The sequence below is a fragment of the Bubalus kerabau genome, chromosome 2 (assembly GCF_029407905.1).
Source record: "Bubalus kerabau isolate K-KA32 ecotype Philippines breed swamp buffalo chromosome 2, PCC_UOA_SB_1v2, whole genome shotgun sequence".
Lineage (NCBI taxonomy): Eukaryota > Metazoa > Chordata > Mammalia > Artiodactyla > Bovidae > Bubalus > Bubalus kerabau.
This window is the reverse complement of record NC_073625.1, coordinates 171,608,348-171,624,427: the sequence shown is the minus strand read 5'-3', so window position 1 is coordinate 171,624,427 and position 16,080 is coordinate 171,608,348. Positions and strand designations below refer to the sequence as shown.

The following is a 16,080-nucleotide window of genomic DNA, read 5'->3' as shown; positions in this document are numbered from 1 at the left end:
AATTCCTTTTGGTTAACAGAACACCATTTACACTGTTCTCTGTGATTCCCTCTTTTGGACCCTCTCAGGGAGCATTAGTGTTATATACATACACACACACACGTATGTACAAACATATGTTTACATGATATGAAGGTTCATTGTGTCGTTGCAAATTATTTATGAGAAAATGTACTACAATCGGTGCCAGGAGACCTGGGATCTACTTGGCATAGTCCAGATACCTAACTAGCTGAATGACTAGAGCAATTCAAATTCATTGCCTAGTCCATTGTTTTCAGTGAATTAAAAAAAGATGGTCTGCATAAGTGTTCTTTAAATTTGGGTATACAAGAAACCCACAGAAGGTTGGGAGAAAATATAACTTCATAATTACTAATTAGAACGTCTGTGTGCAGTATTTTTAAAATTTAATTAATTTATTTTAATTAGAGGCTAATTACTTTATAATATTGTAGTGGTTTTTGCCATACATTGACATGAATCAGCCATGGGTGTACATGTGTTCCCCATCCTGAACCCACTTCCCACGTCTGTATATTTTAAACTATATAAGTACCCTTGTGGACAAAAATATGCTGTGTGCAGATAAGTGCATGATAAACTATTTTTTTTTCCAATAAGGATCAAGAAAGTATATGAAAGTGAAAGTTGCTCATTTGTGTCCAACTCTTTGTGACCATGGAATTCTCCAGGCCAGAACACTGGAGTGGGTAGGATCAAGAAATTCTGGTAAATACTGCTCTAGATGATCCCTAAGCACTTTCCCATCTTAAATATCTATGACCTGAATTACTGTTTTTACATTTGCTTCAAGGACTGCATACTGAAATTCCCCCAAACACAAATCAGTCCACTCATGAGAGTGCTTTCATAAGTCCAGTTTGTTCCTAAGTCCAACGAAGTTAGCCTAGGTACCCAACTAATACAACTGGCTATATAGTATTGTACTGTAATAAGTTTCTAATACTTTCCACACAAATAATACATAAGCAAACACAAAAAATAAAGCAAACATTTTTAATCTTACAGCACAGTACCCTGAAAAGCACAGTAGTACCAGCTACATCATTGCGTTTTTATACTTGCTTCTGGACATCGTGGGCTTGAAATAAAGATATGGTACTACTGTACCCTGTATAATACTCGACAGTAAAGTACACAAAAGCACAAGGGTGCATACATGTGACAATGCGTGCCAGGTACCTGAACTAACTTACATGACTGGACATCTGAACACGTTGCATCTTTGAAAGCTTGAAACTTAAAGGTCTGTATGTAGGGGACTTACTGTATATGGAACTGAACAATTACATGGGGCCACCACAGCTTCCAATGGGCTTCCTGACAACTAAATTACTAGTGTCCCTTCTTGACCTGGACCTTCTCAAAGGCTGGGTCTATCATGTCCCTCTTTGTATTGCCCCCAACCCTATAACAGTACCCAGCAGACATCAGACACTCAAAGGCAGGTCTGTCAAAGGAATAAATCTCTATTTCAAGAAATATTTATCTGCTCTAAAAAGAGAAAGCAGGAGAAATTATTTTTGATCCTCACATACAAATAGACATTTATCTGGATTTATTAGTGGCAGAGTCTATTTTCTTCTAATATTTAAATCTTCTTATTCAAGACTATTGGCACCTATATATAGTCTCTGCTGCTGATAACATTATTCAGTAGTTCTTTTCTCATTAAAAGTTGACGAAGCCTTCAGATACAGAAGCTGAAAAATAAACATTTGTCACATGGAGCATGATTTTCTTTGACATTAAATGAAGACTTGAGGGGGTTTCTAAGACTGGAGAATATTGCGTTTTTGGATAGGAAATATTGATTATATCATCAGAACACAGAAAGAGAACAAGTGAGAAAGAAAAAACTCTGACTTGCTCTCAGATGGCACTCTGAGGAGTTTTAAGGTTGATGGGCTATTTTTCCATGCCACACTTTTATTTATTTTTGATCTAGTAAAAAGAGACATTTCTGACAGTTTTCCTACACCACTGCTGAACATGAACTTAGAATTGAAAAGTCAAAGATTTAACAAGATGGAAATCCCCTTTAGGGAATATGAAGGATTCCAAGTTTGCCAAGAGTACACTTAGAGTCTAATTTGCCACATTGCACAATGCTACAGTTGATGAAACATGAGTCTATGGGATATGAGAATATCAATATAGAAAACAGCATAAATTATGTTCTTATTTCTAGATCCTCCAATGCATTCAAGATTACTTTCCGTCCATGCTGCAAGGTTTATAAATTTCCATTTAAAACAAACAAAAATTCCTTCAACAATGTAGTAGTGAGTACTTAGGCAAATTAATTCGAGGTCCAGAGTGAAGAAAAACCCCCTTTTACTTGGATCCCTGACTTCCCACCTTAATGCTGGTGTTGTCAGGCTTACTGCTTTTCAGTTTTCATTTCCTTGGAGTCAGCTAATAAATGGACATACCAGTGCCACCTAAGGCTCCAGTAAGTAGCCTCGTTCCAGGTGTCTACATTCAATGGCCTTTATGTGTGGAGGTTCCACACTTGCATAGAGTCCAGATTTTTGAATGAACTAATTTTTCTGTCTCCCTCTACAACATGTATTCATTCACTTATATACCCCATTTTGCTGAAATGAGCCATTGATCCATTTGATATAATTCCCAGTATCCTCGACTCCTCTTTCTCCTCCACCTGTATGTTAATTATTTGTGCCATCTATCTTCGGACAAATTTCTACATGCTTGGGCAGAACATGGGCAAAAGAGAATGAGGTTTCTTTTTTCCCTGTGCCTGCTGGCACCATGAGGAGATGTTAAATAATGACGGAAAATATTTACAGTGAAGAAAACAGAGGTAAATTTGTTCACTATTCAAGTTACATGTGCAAGGTCGTTTGCATACTGAAACCAGGAGCTATTTGGTTCAAGAAAGTGCAGGTGTGAGTTAATGAGTTCTTATGCAAGGAGATATACTTTACACCTGTGTTTATTGAGATGGTGTCACTGAGTGTTCACTCTCAGTTCAGCGAGCTGGTTAACAAACCCCCTTGAGAATTTTGGGTGTCTATTGCTGCAGCTTGAATGCCTAATAAATAGTTTGAGCCTCTGGCTTTATTTTTTGGCTTGGAAAACACTCAATGCACCTCATTTATTGTTGAATTGTTGGCTAATAAGTTGGACTCATATGGTCCTGTCAATATGAAAGCAAGAACAGTTTGAAGCTGAGGTGTCAGCCAATGACATGTATTTAGAAGCTAAAACTGGCCAGACTTGATTTGAGAAACAAGGCAAACTAAGTCCTCTCCCGGGGATTTACTTACTGAGATCTAGAAATGTATTTCCCATCCAGTCATGCAATGCGTTCAGTGGCAGGACAAATGGAACACATTCACCTCTGAACCAGAAGCCTTCTTAAGATTTCAGACAAGCTTTTGCCAAACTGAGAGATGATGGAGATGAGAAGTAATAAGCCAGCTTACTTACTCAGACCAAGTAAAGTTGCAACATGCCCAGTAATAGTCATTTCATTTGGAAATCTTCCCTCGTCTATTAAAAAAAAAAAAAAAGAAGAAAGAAAGACAGACTTTCCCAGGTTCCGCTTTTCCTGACTACTTTCTCTCCAAAAGCTTTTCAAGAGCTGACCTGACAGATAAGCAGGACCTGAGCTTTCAAGTGTCAGCTTTTCCTTATCACGACAATGTAATTAGGCCCTTGTCATTTGAAACCAACGGGAGAACAAACCTCGGTGATGGGATTGGAATGAATGAACTTTTTCTGTTGTCCTGATGCTTGTGTGTGCTGAGTGCTCTCTCTCAGACATCTTGGTCAATTCCTTAGTGAATGGGCCAGGGTGTCACTTGTTTTTACCCTTCTATGTTCAAAAAATTTTTTCAGTCTTTTACTCTCTAGAACAAGACTATAAAGCCCAATAGCATTGGTTAGTAATCAGGGCTGTTTTTTCTTTCTTTCGGATTTTTACATGTTTATTTTCTTAGGTGGAAACCATCCTAAACCGAGTAAATAATGGGTTATACTGTTTAACTTTCTGTACGAGAAACTGAGGAATGCCAACCGCCTCCCTCCTCCCTCTTCACTTCCAGCAGACATAAAATGTGCCCCAGGAACCTAAAAATGGAAGCTGCCTTTATTACAACAGTGCCTGGAAGCAGAGAAATCATTAGACGCAGTGTCAATGTTGCCATTAGAAATCTTACTCTTCCAGTGTTTAATGACAGTCCCTGAAAGTTTGCTTCTGGCAAAAACCTGACCCCCAAAGTCTCAGCTGGGAAACAGATTATAAAAATGAATTTTCAAACAACCTGTCCAGCTGTGCTTTTTGGTTATCTTTATAAACTGAAAAAGTGGCTTCTGTGACAGGATTCAATTCCACCAGAGATGATGCTATAAATAATACTGCTGAATTATTTCCCATATTCAATTTAGAATAATGACTCAGTAACCTAATGACTTTTAAAAACTTGGCCAAGAAAAATTCTACTTGATCAGAATTTAGGTATGCATATGTACCAGGTACCTCATAGAGAGGGTCCCATGGGTCCTGTATTTACTCAAAAGCCACATTCTGTGTGTATGTGTGCAATGTCCTTCCACTACAAAATGATAAAATCCTTTTACCTCAGCAATAAAGAAAACTGACATACCAATTAATAGGGTGACTTCTTCCAATCCTTCCACAAATTAGCAGAAGAGTTAGAAATCTGAGACCCCTCAGTGGCTGATTTTGTAATCAGGGCAGACCCTTGTACATACATTCTCTTCCTTCTCTGCTGTCTCAGCTTGTGGCTTGTGAAGACTCCTTAAATTCCATTTCTATCTACACACCCTCATCTTCCAGAAAGACTTCTCACTAGCATTTGACATTCTGCCCAGTCTTCCTACATAAAACTTTTCTCAGACTGCGCTTGTATATTTCCAATAGCAGAGTATCAGACCTCTGGGTAATAGAAATGCCAACCTTCATTTGCATGTCTAAAAGCCACTTGTTTCATAAAACTAAGTTCTTCTATGTGACAACTGAACATTTGCAGGTGCAATTTCCGAGACCGAGACGAGGCGGCTGCAAATGTGGCCCTTGAAGCAAAAGATGATCAAAATAAATCAAATGATCATCATCAAATTAGTAACAACTGAAAGTGAAAGCAGAAAATTGTGGTAATGAGCGAGCCCCCCCCCCCCGACACAGAAGTGTTCATAATGAATCTTACAAGGAGATGAATTCAAAAAGAATAATGAACACTGTGAAACTGTCTTTGTGAGCTTGATTCCTTTTGTTTGTGTATCACCATGCACCTGGCATAAGACAGTCCAAGCATCTAAGCCTAGAGGCTGTGCTGTCCTTGAGCCTCATTTCCCTTCTGAAGTGTCACCAAGTTACACAGCTTCTTTTGTTGAAATACCCTCATGGATTATTCCTTCCCTTGTACTATTTAGATTTCTCTGTTTGCAAGCAGTGAAAACTAATTCTGGCAACTGTGATCAGAAGGGAATTTATTGGAGGGGAGAAGCATAAAGGCAGCTCCAGGGATCTATGGCAGGAATAGAGATTCCCAACAGGGTTTTTCTGTTGGAAAGTCTGGGTGCCAACAGTTACACATCCTTCTAACTTCCTCCTAAAGGTTCACACCCCCAGGAAGGAGTGTCTGGTTGACCTTGCTTCAGATGCCCCTTTTCTCTTTGGCAGGTGAGGATGGGGTACGTTGGTTAACAAGATGGTATCTGATGGAGAAAGGGTAGTTCCCTCAGTAACATCAGGATGCTACTACCAGTGAAAGTGAGAATGGGTGCTGGGTAGCCAAAGCCAACATATGCCCACCATATTCTTGTAGACTAGGCTCTTGTTTCCCTGGGTCTACATGTCTCCATTTTCAGTTAAGAGTTAGAGAAATGAAATTGCAGCTTAATGTAATTTATGATACACCTTTTAGGTGATGTATGAAACTGCTCTGAAATACCTTGACTAGTGGTCATAAAGAATTCATAAGAATGTTATCAGGGACTTCCCTGGTTGTAAAGTGGATAAGAATCCGCTTGCCAATGTAGTGGACACGAGTTTGATCCCTGGTCTGGGAAGATTCCAGATGTTGTGAAGCAACAAAGCCCATGTGCTACAACTACTGAGCCCATGCTCTAGACCCCATGGGCCACAACTACTGAAGCCCGTGCACCTAGAGAAAGGAGAAACCTGTGCACCACAACACAGAGAAGCCCTTGCTCACCACGACTAGAGAAATCTGTGTGCAGCAATGCCCCAGTGCAACGCTAAATAAATAATATAGAAAAAGAAAAGACTATTATCAGGGATAAGGCAGTCACTAACTTAGACACAGTCTGTTATTCATATTTTAGAAATTTTTCCTTTTGTTGAGCTAAAATCATTCATTCCATTGCTCAAAAGATATTGACTGCCTAGAATGCTTCAGCCACACTGCTGGTGCTGATATAGCTCTCATGAACCTGATAGTCTAATATAGCTTTGGCCCATCAATCCTAATTCTACACATCAGCTCAGGTTCTATATTTCAGAGCTGCAGATAGTAAATCAAATAGCATAGTGAGGTCTAGATGCACATAAACGATAGCCATGCAGAAACTATCATATAAGAAGTTTCCATTCATCATAGTATGCCAAAATATAAAATAGCTTAAAAAGTACTTAACAAGAAATTTGTAGGTCTAATGCAAAGACAACTATAAAAATTTACTAAGGGCTATAAAAGATGACTTGAATAAATGGAGAGACATAACGTATTCCTCTGTGGGAAGACTCAATATTGTAAAAACATCACTCCTCCTCAAATTAAACTAAAAATTTAATACAACCCTAACCATAGTCCTAAAGTTATTTTCTGCTTGAGACATAATGTTATTTTCAAGTGATTCTGGAATATAAACATGTGAGTATAGCAAAGAAGCTCTTAAAAATGGGGGAGGGGAATTAGAAATGGATCTATTAGCCATTAAAATGAACCATGGAGCTGAAATGATGAAAGCAGTGAAGACTAAAAGCTCAGTGGAATAACAGAAAGCCAGAACATATACACACATATATGTACCTACATACATGGACATTATGTTAAAAATTCGTAGGTTAAGGTTGAAAGGTATTAGGATGAGTGAATAACAATCTAGGAAGAAAATCAAATCCTTGCTATATCTCACACCTCATATTCCTCACATCAAAACAAATTCCAGTTTGGATTCCAATGTGAAAAAAACCAGACACATATTAAAATAAAGTAAAAATAAAGTAAAAATTATTATTAATAATATTGGGCTTCTTAAGCAGAAATTATATCTCTGGTGGCTCAGTGGTACAGAATCTGCCTGCCAATGCAGGAGATGCAGGTTCGACCCCTGGGTCAGGAAGATCCCCTGGAGAAGTAAATGGCAACCCACTCCAGTATTCTTGCCTGGAGAATTTCATGGACAGAGGCGCCTGGAGGGCTACAGTCCATGGGGCTGCAAAAGAGTCAGACACAGCTTAGTGACTAAACAACGACAAAGAGCAGAAATTAATAAAACTTGGAACTTTCTAAGGAAAGAAAAAATTAACCATATGAACCTTCAAAATGTCTAAACCAAACTTTTCCCTTATGTAAACAAACAAAATACAATATATTTAAAAGACAAAACCATGAATGGAGAGCATTTGTAGCCTACAAGATAGTCAACAGTTAATATTTTTGACTCAATAAAGAGCCTCTAAAATTTAATGTGACAAAGATAAACACTTCAGTAGAAAAAAAAGGACAAAGGGCATAAACAGGTAGTTCACCAAGGGAGGAATATAAATTGCCAATGATGACATATAATTAAAATCCTTTCCTCAGTGAAAATATATAAATTTAAATCAGAATGAAATGGAGGTGGATTATCAAATTAGCAGGAGGGAATATGAGTTCAGGGGGTGAAGATGTGAGTGAATGAGCTCTCTCTTACATTGTTGGTGAAAGTATAAAGGAATACAAATTTTCTGAAGGATAACTTGGATGTATTTTTCCAAGACATTAAAATTTTAGCATTTTCATTAACCCAGGATTTTTATTTTTAGGTAGTTATATAAATAGAAGTTTATATATCAAGCTAAAAGGATGATCACAGCAATCATATTAATAATGTTGAAAACTATAAATGATCAAAAGGTTGATATAATAAATTATAGCAAGTTAATATGTTATAGTGGGGCTTCCATGGTGGGTCAGAAGGTAAAAAATCTGCCTGCAATGCAGGAGATCCTGGTTTAAGTTTGGGAAGATCCCCTGGAAAAAAGAATAACTACCCACTCCAGTATTTTTGTCTGGAGAATTCCATGGACTGAGGAGCCTGATGGGTACAGTGCATGAGGTCTTAAAGAGTTAGACACAACTGAGTGACTAACACTTTCAGTATAATACTAGGCAGCCATAAAAAATAATATAGAAGAATATTTAATATCATGAAAATATTCACTATAAAATTGTCAAGTGAAAAAAATCATTATTTAAAAATAAAAATACAGTTAGATACACATTTTGTGTGCATGCTCAGTTGTGTCCAAGTCTTTGTGACTCCAGGAACTGCAGCCCACTAGGCTCCTCTGTCCATGGGATTTCCCAGGCAAGAATACTGGAGTGGGTTGCTATTTCCTTCACCAGGGGCTCTTCCTGACCCAGGGATGGAACCCATGTCTCCTGCATTGGCAGGTGGATTCTTTACCACTGACCCACCAGGGAAGCCCTTGCATATATATAATTATGTACATATGCTAATATTTGCATATAATTAGATGAATTCAGACAGATACTAACAATAGTTATTAATAGGCAGTGAGAATACAGGTAACTCTTAATTTTATTTCCTTCAGTAAATCTACATTTTCCAAATTTTCTACAAGGAAAATGCCTTATCTTGGTAGTAAGAAAAGATTTTTAAAAATATTATTCTGTTTAAAGCAACAGAAATCCTTTCCCCCCGCAAATGAAATCTTAGATGAAAATTCAATCTGTGGAACCAATAAAAGGGGTGAAGTGGGGGTGCTCACTTGGTTGGCATTCTCTAGCCCCCACCTAGCAATGTCAGGGTTGGGAGAATTCTGCTGAGAAACTATTGTGTGTAAGCACCATTTCAAGGACATACATGAGATATTCTTAGGGAACCCGTACACAGCCCAGGATGGTTGGTTACTACTGCAGAAACTCATATACTCTTTATATCTTATTTCATTTCATTCACTATATTCATCATCATATGTTTATTCATTAAGCACTTTTTGAAAAATTTTCTATATTTTTAGCTTTGTATTATATTAGTTTACTTGTGGATTAGAACTTAAAGGGTTTTCTTAGTACATGAAATATCCCCAGGGAATTGTAATTTAATACTACACTGTCAGATTTTATTGAAGGTTGATATGAGAAAGGACTACATAAAGAACGGATCTCCATCTTTCCTAAAACAATACATTGTCCGTTATGGTGCTCAAAGGCCCTTATATAAAGATGTGTGTGATAAATTCACCGGAAATTTTAGAAAAAAAGCATACCCATTTTTATAAATAATTGTGACTTCCTTTTATAATACTGTGTTATTCCTGTACAACTCATGTTTCTCTTTTGGCTTTGGCTGCCAGAAAGCTGAGCCATATTTATTGCCAAACCACAGCAATGAACAGCTGTCTCATTTTGCAGAACAACTCTATCCCAAAGCACTTGAGTGTCTAGCCTCAACTAAATGGTCCCATGATATGCATGGCTCATGTTATGAGTTGCCTCTAAGCCAATTTAGAAATAGGCAGGGATCAAGTAATAAACAAACACATAAGTAATATGGACTATGCAGGCTTGGTCTTTAGCAGTACAAAATGCTCACACTTAAAAAGTTTGATTTGTATCAAACACCTGTCCGACTTGTTGCTTAATCTGAAGTCCTGTTCTGGTTAAGTGCTCCCCTGGGTATAGCTGTGGCCATTTGGGTCTTTCTGCTACTAAAGCCCATGTATGCATCCACTCAACTCATGATACTGGCTCTTTAGATGAGGTCTACATGGTATCCAATAAGGATATCGGGTCCAAAGTGTAGCAAAAGAGCAAGGCACAGATAAACCAATAATTTATACATGGACCATAATCTTAAAATGAGCTAAGAAAACATGATCTTGCTGAATTGGATCACGAAATAATAAGACAATTTTCACACACAGAAACAATCTTAGGCATTGGGATATGTGTGTATGTTTGTGTGTTCTATTACAATGTTAAACTGTAGACTAAAAAATATCAGGTGAGTTAAGATACTTTACCTTTTTAGAAAGTCAAATATGTATTCTTATTGTTAACATTGCTTACATTATTTTATACCATGTTAAATGCTGAAAAGGGCATAAAATGTGGAGGAAAGGGAACAACTTTTCGAATGACCTATGTAAACGTTTCACTCCATTATTTCATTTAAGAGACACTAAGTATCCATTTTCTTTGCATTGCATAAGCTCTTTAGCAACCTTTCTAATAACAAGGCAAAGCTCCAATACAATGGATGTTGTGTTAGAGTGGTTTGGAATGATACATGGTCTGGTTGGGTGGACTCTGGTAATGTAGTCTTGATTATAGTGTCATAAAAGCTGGCAGGTGGCTGTTTGTATCAGCAACAAACACTCTCAAAGCCTGTGGAAACAGCCTGGTTCCCCGTGGCTATGAAGTAAGGTGGGTCAGATGCCTGGAGCAACAGATTATCATTACAAAAAAAGATCTGCCATGGCTTTCATAGTAAAGCCCAAACCAGCCTAGAAGCAAGGGGACCAGGCAGGCCCCTGGGACCCCAAATAGCCTCCTCCTCTTGAAGGCCTGCCTCATATTCCAAAGATATAATTTCCTTCAAGGTAGCAGTGCTTGGTGCCTATGAGCCCAGGCTCTGGAATTAGATCTTCTAGTCTGAAATCCCAGCTCCTCCACTGGCTCTTGGCCAAGTAAACTGGTTATAGTCCCTAATGTTGGGTCTTTCTTTAAATTAATCCGAACACCCATGAAAGGCAGTTAGTCAGCACCTGGCTCATTGTAAGCTTTCTCTATATCAACTTTTATTATTATTTACACTTAAAGTACCACCTATTAAAATGCGAGTACCCCTGGAGGCACACCTTATTCCCAGTTAGCGCTTTCGGGGGGTGGGGTCTCACCATCTGATCAATTTAGATGTAGCGAACAGCAAGGGATCCAGGACTCAAACCCGCGAGAAGGAGGTGATTAGGCCAAAGGAAAGAAATAGCTCTGACATTTTGCTCAGAGCCACGGTAATTCTTCTACATGGAAAAGCACCCAATCGTTGCAGCTACCCAAGCGTAAACCCTCGCTATTGCAGAAAGGCAATCTAATTGCAGAATTCAGATACGGGACGCAAGCTGCGGGCCCCCGCCCGCGGGCCTCCCCTCTCCCCCCGGGGGACCTTAGGGACTGCCTCTTTCTCCATCAACTGTTCCATCTCAGAGGACTCTACATATAGACCTTCTACCGTAAGAGACACTGAACTGAAACCACCGCGCTAGCTCCTTGTTTTCTGGTGTGCCACCGAACGTAGGCAAAGATTTTAAAATACCGTTGGGTGTGGTGAGGCGCACACCCGGAGAGACCGCCTACGAGGGCATCGCTGTTAACAGCCAGTGGAAAGCCAGCACTCATTCCCACAAAGCAGCCGTGCGTCCCTTCACACTCTGAGCAGAGAGTCCTGTGTGTAAAACCATCCATCCGTACATCGGTCATTCGTAGATTTCAACGTCTCCTTCCTGACCAGCAAGGAGAGAAGAGGAATCGGCACTTTGGAGACTTCCGATTGAGCTGTCATATAATGGATGCATTTTTTTTCCCCCCCTCCCAGGAGAGGCTGATTCTGACACAATCCATTTCACCTCCTGCAGGGTCAGGGAGGGGGGCTTGGTGAGGGGCGGGAAACACAGGTATTCACACATCCGGTGGGCTGCCCAGACGAAGCACTGACCTGTTAGGCCAGCGGCCTCTGCAGACAGAAAGGCGCTCCAAGACAGGAGGAAAAACAGGCCCGTTTCCAGCATAGGGAACTCGCACAGTTTGGTAAATTTGGTCAAGTGACAAAGAGGCGTTAAGGGAAACAACAACTGCTTTTATGAATAAATCTCCCTCTTGGCTGAGAAAAACTCTGGTGGTGATAGTTTTAGAGGAGAGAACCGATTCTCAGACCTGACTGTTTCTCTCACTGAGACTCCCTTTGAAGGCCCGCATGAGTCATGCTTCATTGGGGGCTGAACACTGCTGTAAAAACGCAAAGTGGTCTTGAGATTAAAAAAGATGTCTTACTAAGAGGATGAAGTCAGCTAAGTGGAGACACGAAACCCCTTAAATTTGGCCTCAACCCTTTGGGTGTGCCCTTCAGCAGACTGGCAGATCTGGAAAAATAAAGTCAAGGAGAGCATGTCTCATGGAGATGCTGCCAGACAGTCACTCCCAGGAGTGGCCTCCCAGGCCACTGCTCCCCAGGGAATGCTGGTCTATGGACAGATCACCTTGAAGAGCCTTTTCTTCTCTTAGGGATGGAAACTGGATCAGGAGGAGCATTTTTGTTCAGTCATGGGGAAGCTGCCCAGGCTCTCTTTGCATAAGTAGGATAGAGGAAAATGTGTATTATTTCTAAGTCAAGCAAGATGTCCTTTGGTGGGCAATTGTTCATTTTGGCCAAGATGACACTTGGCCAATCATCTGTAAATTGCAAATAGAACAAAGGCACAGCGATCTGAGCCTTGCAGAGAGTGGGCTATGGGGAGATGATTAGGCGTATGTGATGGATGGTAAAGGGCTACAACCGCAGTTGTATCCACCATCAGGCAGAAAATGCCCTGACAGGCAAGGAAATGTTACATTGCAATTTTATGTTTCTGGAAAAAAAATCTAAGAGAGATTCCATCTTAAGAGATGTTTAGCAGCCAGGCAGGGGAGCAAAAAGCATGACCTCTGGAGTTCAAGATCTGGGTTTGAGTCCTGGCTTTGCCAGTCACTGGCTGTATGATTTCTCTCTGAGCCTTATTTGTATCCAAGGTGAACTGGCATAAGAATAATACCTATCCCCACAGTGTGAAGAGTAACATGAGATGACAATATTAAAAATGTTTTGTAAAGTCTTAGAAAGCACACAATACCAGGATTATATCGTGGTTAGGAGCGTGACCTCTAAAAGGCAACTCTACCTGGGCTCATATTCATTGTATCAGCTTAGATGTATACCTTGGCCACACTGTGCTTTGGTTCCCATATCTGAAAATGGGCATAAGGAGTACAACCTACCTTCTAAGTATATAGAAGAGTGCCTGGCATGTGACAACGGATGTGTAAGTTTTTCAATTAGTGTAATTTAAGTGAATCTGTTTTGTGAAACCTCTTTTCTGGAAAGAGATTCAGTAAGGATGTGGAAGCAATTTTTTATCAGGAGGAGCACCCCTTTCTCCAGATCTGATCCAATGTCAGGGCAGACTTCCAGTCTCCAGGAATTTTTTCCCTTCTCTTATCAAAATCTGTTCACTTATGTGTTCATACATTTCTGCACATCAGGCAGAGAAACGTTCCAATCTCAGCTCTTCTGCTTCATGCCATCCCTGGGGATGAAAGCCTGGGTTTAAGTCCTGGCCCTAAAATATCCTAGCTGTGTGGCCTTGGACAAGTTGTCTAAAATTATGCATCAGTTTCTTCAGCTGAAAATTGAGAGAATAATAGTATCTCCTTGCCAGGATTCTTATAAAAACTCTCTGAGATAATCTATGCAAAATATAAAAGATAATAGGTGGCACTTGGTAAGGTTCTCAACATATATAAGATGATATTAATATCATGCCCATCATGACTGACATGTGACTCAGAGTGAGCTATTAATACTTAATCTCCTTATGTATAAAGCAGGAATAATAATAATATGTCTTATAGGGTAGATTCAAATGAGGAGATATATATAAAGACACATGCTAGACATTCACAAAATGTTGTGATCATTACTATTGTTCAGTCGCTAAGTTTTGTCTCACTCCCTGCAACCCCATGGACTGCAGCATGCCAAGCTTCCCTGTCCTTTACTATCTCCTGAAGTTTGCTCAGACTCATATCTATTGAGTTGGTGATGCCATCTAACCTTCTCACTATTATTCAGTTCAGTTCAGTTGCTCAGTCATGTCTGACCCTTTGCGACCGCATGGACTGCAGCACACCAGGCTTCCCTATCCATCACCAGCTCCCAGAGCTTGCTCAAACTCATGTGCATCAAGTCGGTGATGCCATCCCACCATCTCATCCTTTCATCCCTTCTTCTCCTGCCTTCAATCTTTCCCAGCATCAGGGTCTTTTCCAATGAGTCAGTTCGTTGCATCAGGTGGCCAAAGTATTGGAGCTTAAACTTCAGCATCAGTTCTTCCAATGAATATTCAGGACTGATTTCCTTTAGGATTGACTGGTTTGATCTCCTTGCAGCCCAAGGGACTCTCAAGAGTCTTCTCCAACACCACAGTTCAAAAGCATCAATTCTTTGGTGCTCAGCCCACTTTATGGTCCAGCTCTCAAATCCATTATGACTACCGAAAAAACCATAGCTTTGACTAGATGGATCTTTGTTGGCAAAGTAATGTCTCCTTTTTTGCTGTCTAGGTTGGTCATAGCTTTTCTTCCAAGGAGCAAGCACCTTTTGATTTCATGGCTGCAGTCACCATCTGCAGTGATTTTGGAGCCCCAAAAAATAAAGTCTGACACTGTTTCCACTGTTTCTCCATCTATTTCCCATGAAGTGATGGGACCAGATGCCATGATCTTTGTTTTTTGAATGCTGAGTTTTAAGCCAGCTTTTTCACTCTCCTCTTTCACTCTCATCAAGAGGCTCTTTAGTTCCTCATTATCATTACTATCATCATTACTATTTCTCTACACCAAACAACATGTAACCTCCATTGTAATTCCCCTTAATGATTATGAGGCAAAAAAAAAAAAGAGGAGTAGTGATCAAGAGTGTGGTCTGGGCATGGTCTGTCTCTTGGTTTCATTCCCTGGGTTTGACCTTGGGTCTACTTCCTAGTTGCATGACCTTGGGCTTATGCTTTCTAAGCTTTTTTTTTTTCCCCAGGAAAAATAGCATCTGTGTGATATGACCATTGTGAAGATTAAATGAGGTATTACATGTAAAACAAGTAGGAGGTGATATGTCAGGAGGCCTGATGTATCACCAGTACTGGGTAGATTGTTAATCATTGCTTTTTTGTTGGAAATCAACCCTACCTATTCTGACTTATTTTTGTCAACGGAGTTGACATTCTTCAGGGTTTCCAGGACAAAACTTTGGGGCGGTCTTTTGATTTTCTCCTCTTGTTTATCTCATAGAACCAACCAATCACTGAGTCCTAGAGGGTCTTCTACATTGACCTCCTTTCTGATTTTCCCCTACAGGTCATGATCACAGTTCTCTTTGATGTCAATCTTCCTCTTCTCATTCATTCTTCATACCAGTTCCTTATTTATGGTTTAAAAACACAAGACCTTCAGTGTGTCATGATCCTTGGAGAAAACTTCAATCACATATTGTGGACTATAGAGAGATACTCAGGCTCCTTTGAGTGGCACTCCAAGGTACTCCACAAGCTGACTCCTTCACACTTGTGTCTGCTCATTTTGCACTGCGCACCAGCCCGAGCTCTAAGGTCCTCCCTGGGACAACTGCTCTAGGTGATGTCAGTGCCGCCCACCCCTGACCTTTGTGAATGCTGATCTTCTCATGAATTACCTATGTGGTCTTTTCCTGCATCTTACCTATCTTTCAGGTCAAGCCTAAGTGCACCCCCCACCCTCCCCCGCATGTAAATCCTGCTTCTCAGGTTATTTTCCAGAATCATCAGATTGGCCAAGAGTCTGTTGGACTTCTCCAGATACAGTGGCCTCATCCTTATATTTTTATAACCTTAATAAGGTGGCTGCAGCTTTAGCACTCAGTTTCTATCCAACTCTTTCTGTAGAGTTTGTCTTTCCAAGCCCGTCATTAGTTGGAGGCAGGGTCCATGTTTTATTCATATTCTGACTTACCTGAGAAAGCTTTAGT

General features: G+C 40.0%; 1 protein-coding gene across 1 annotated transcript in view; it reads right to left on the bottom strand.

Moving 5' to 3' along the window:
- Positions 1 to 16,080, bottom strand: part of SLC9A9 (solute carrier family 9 member A9) — a 647,485-nt gene that overhangs the window by 318,088 nt on the left and 313,317 nt on the right. Inside the window, exon 8 of the mRNA XM_055569424.1 lies at positions 11,986 to 12,091. Within this exon, the coding sequence (XP_055425399.1) occupies positions 11,986 to 12,091 (106 nt within the window). The remainder of the gene's footprint in view (positions 1 to 11,985; positions 12,092 to 16,080) is intronic.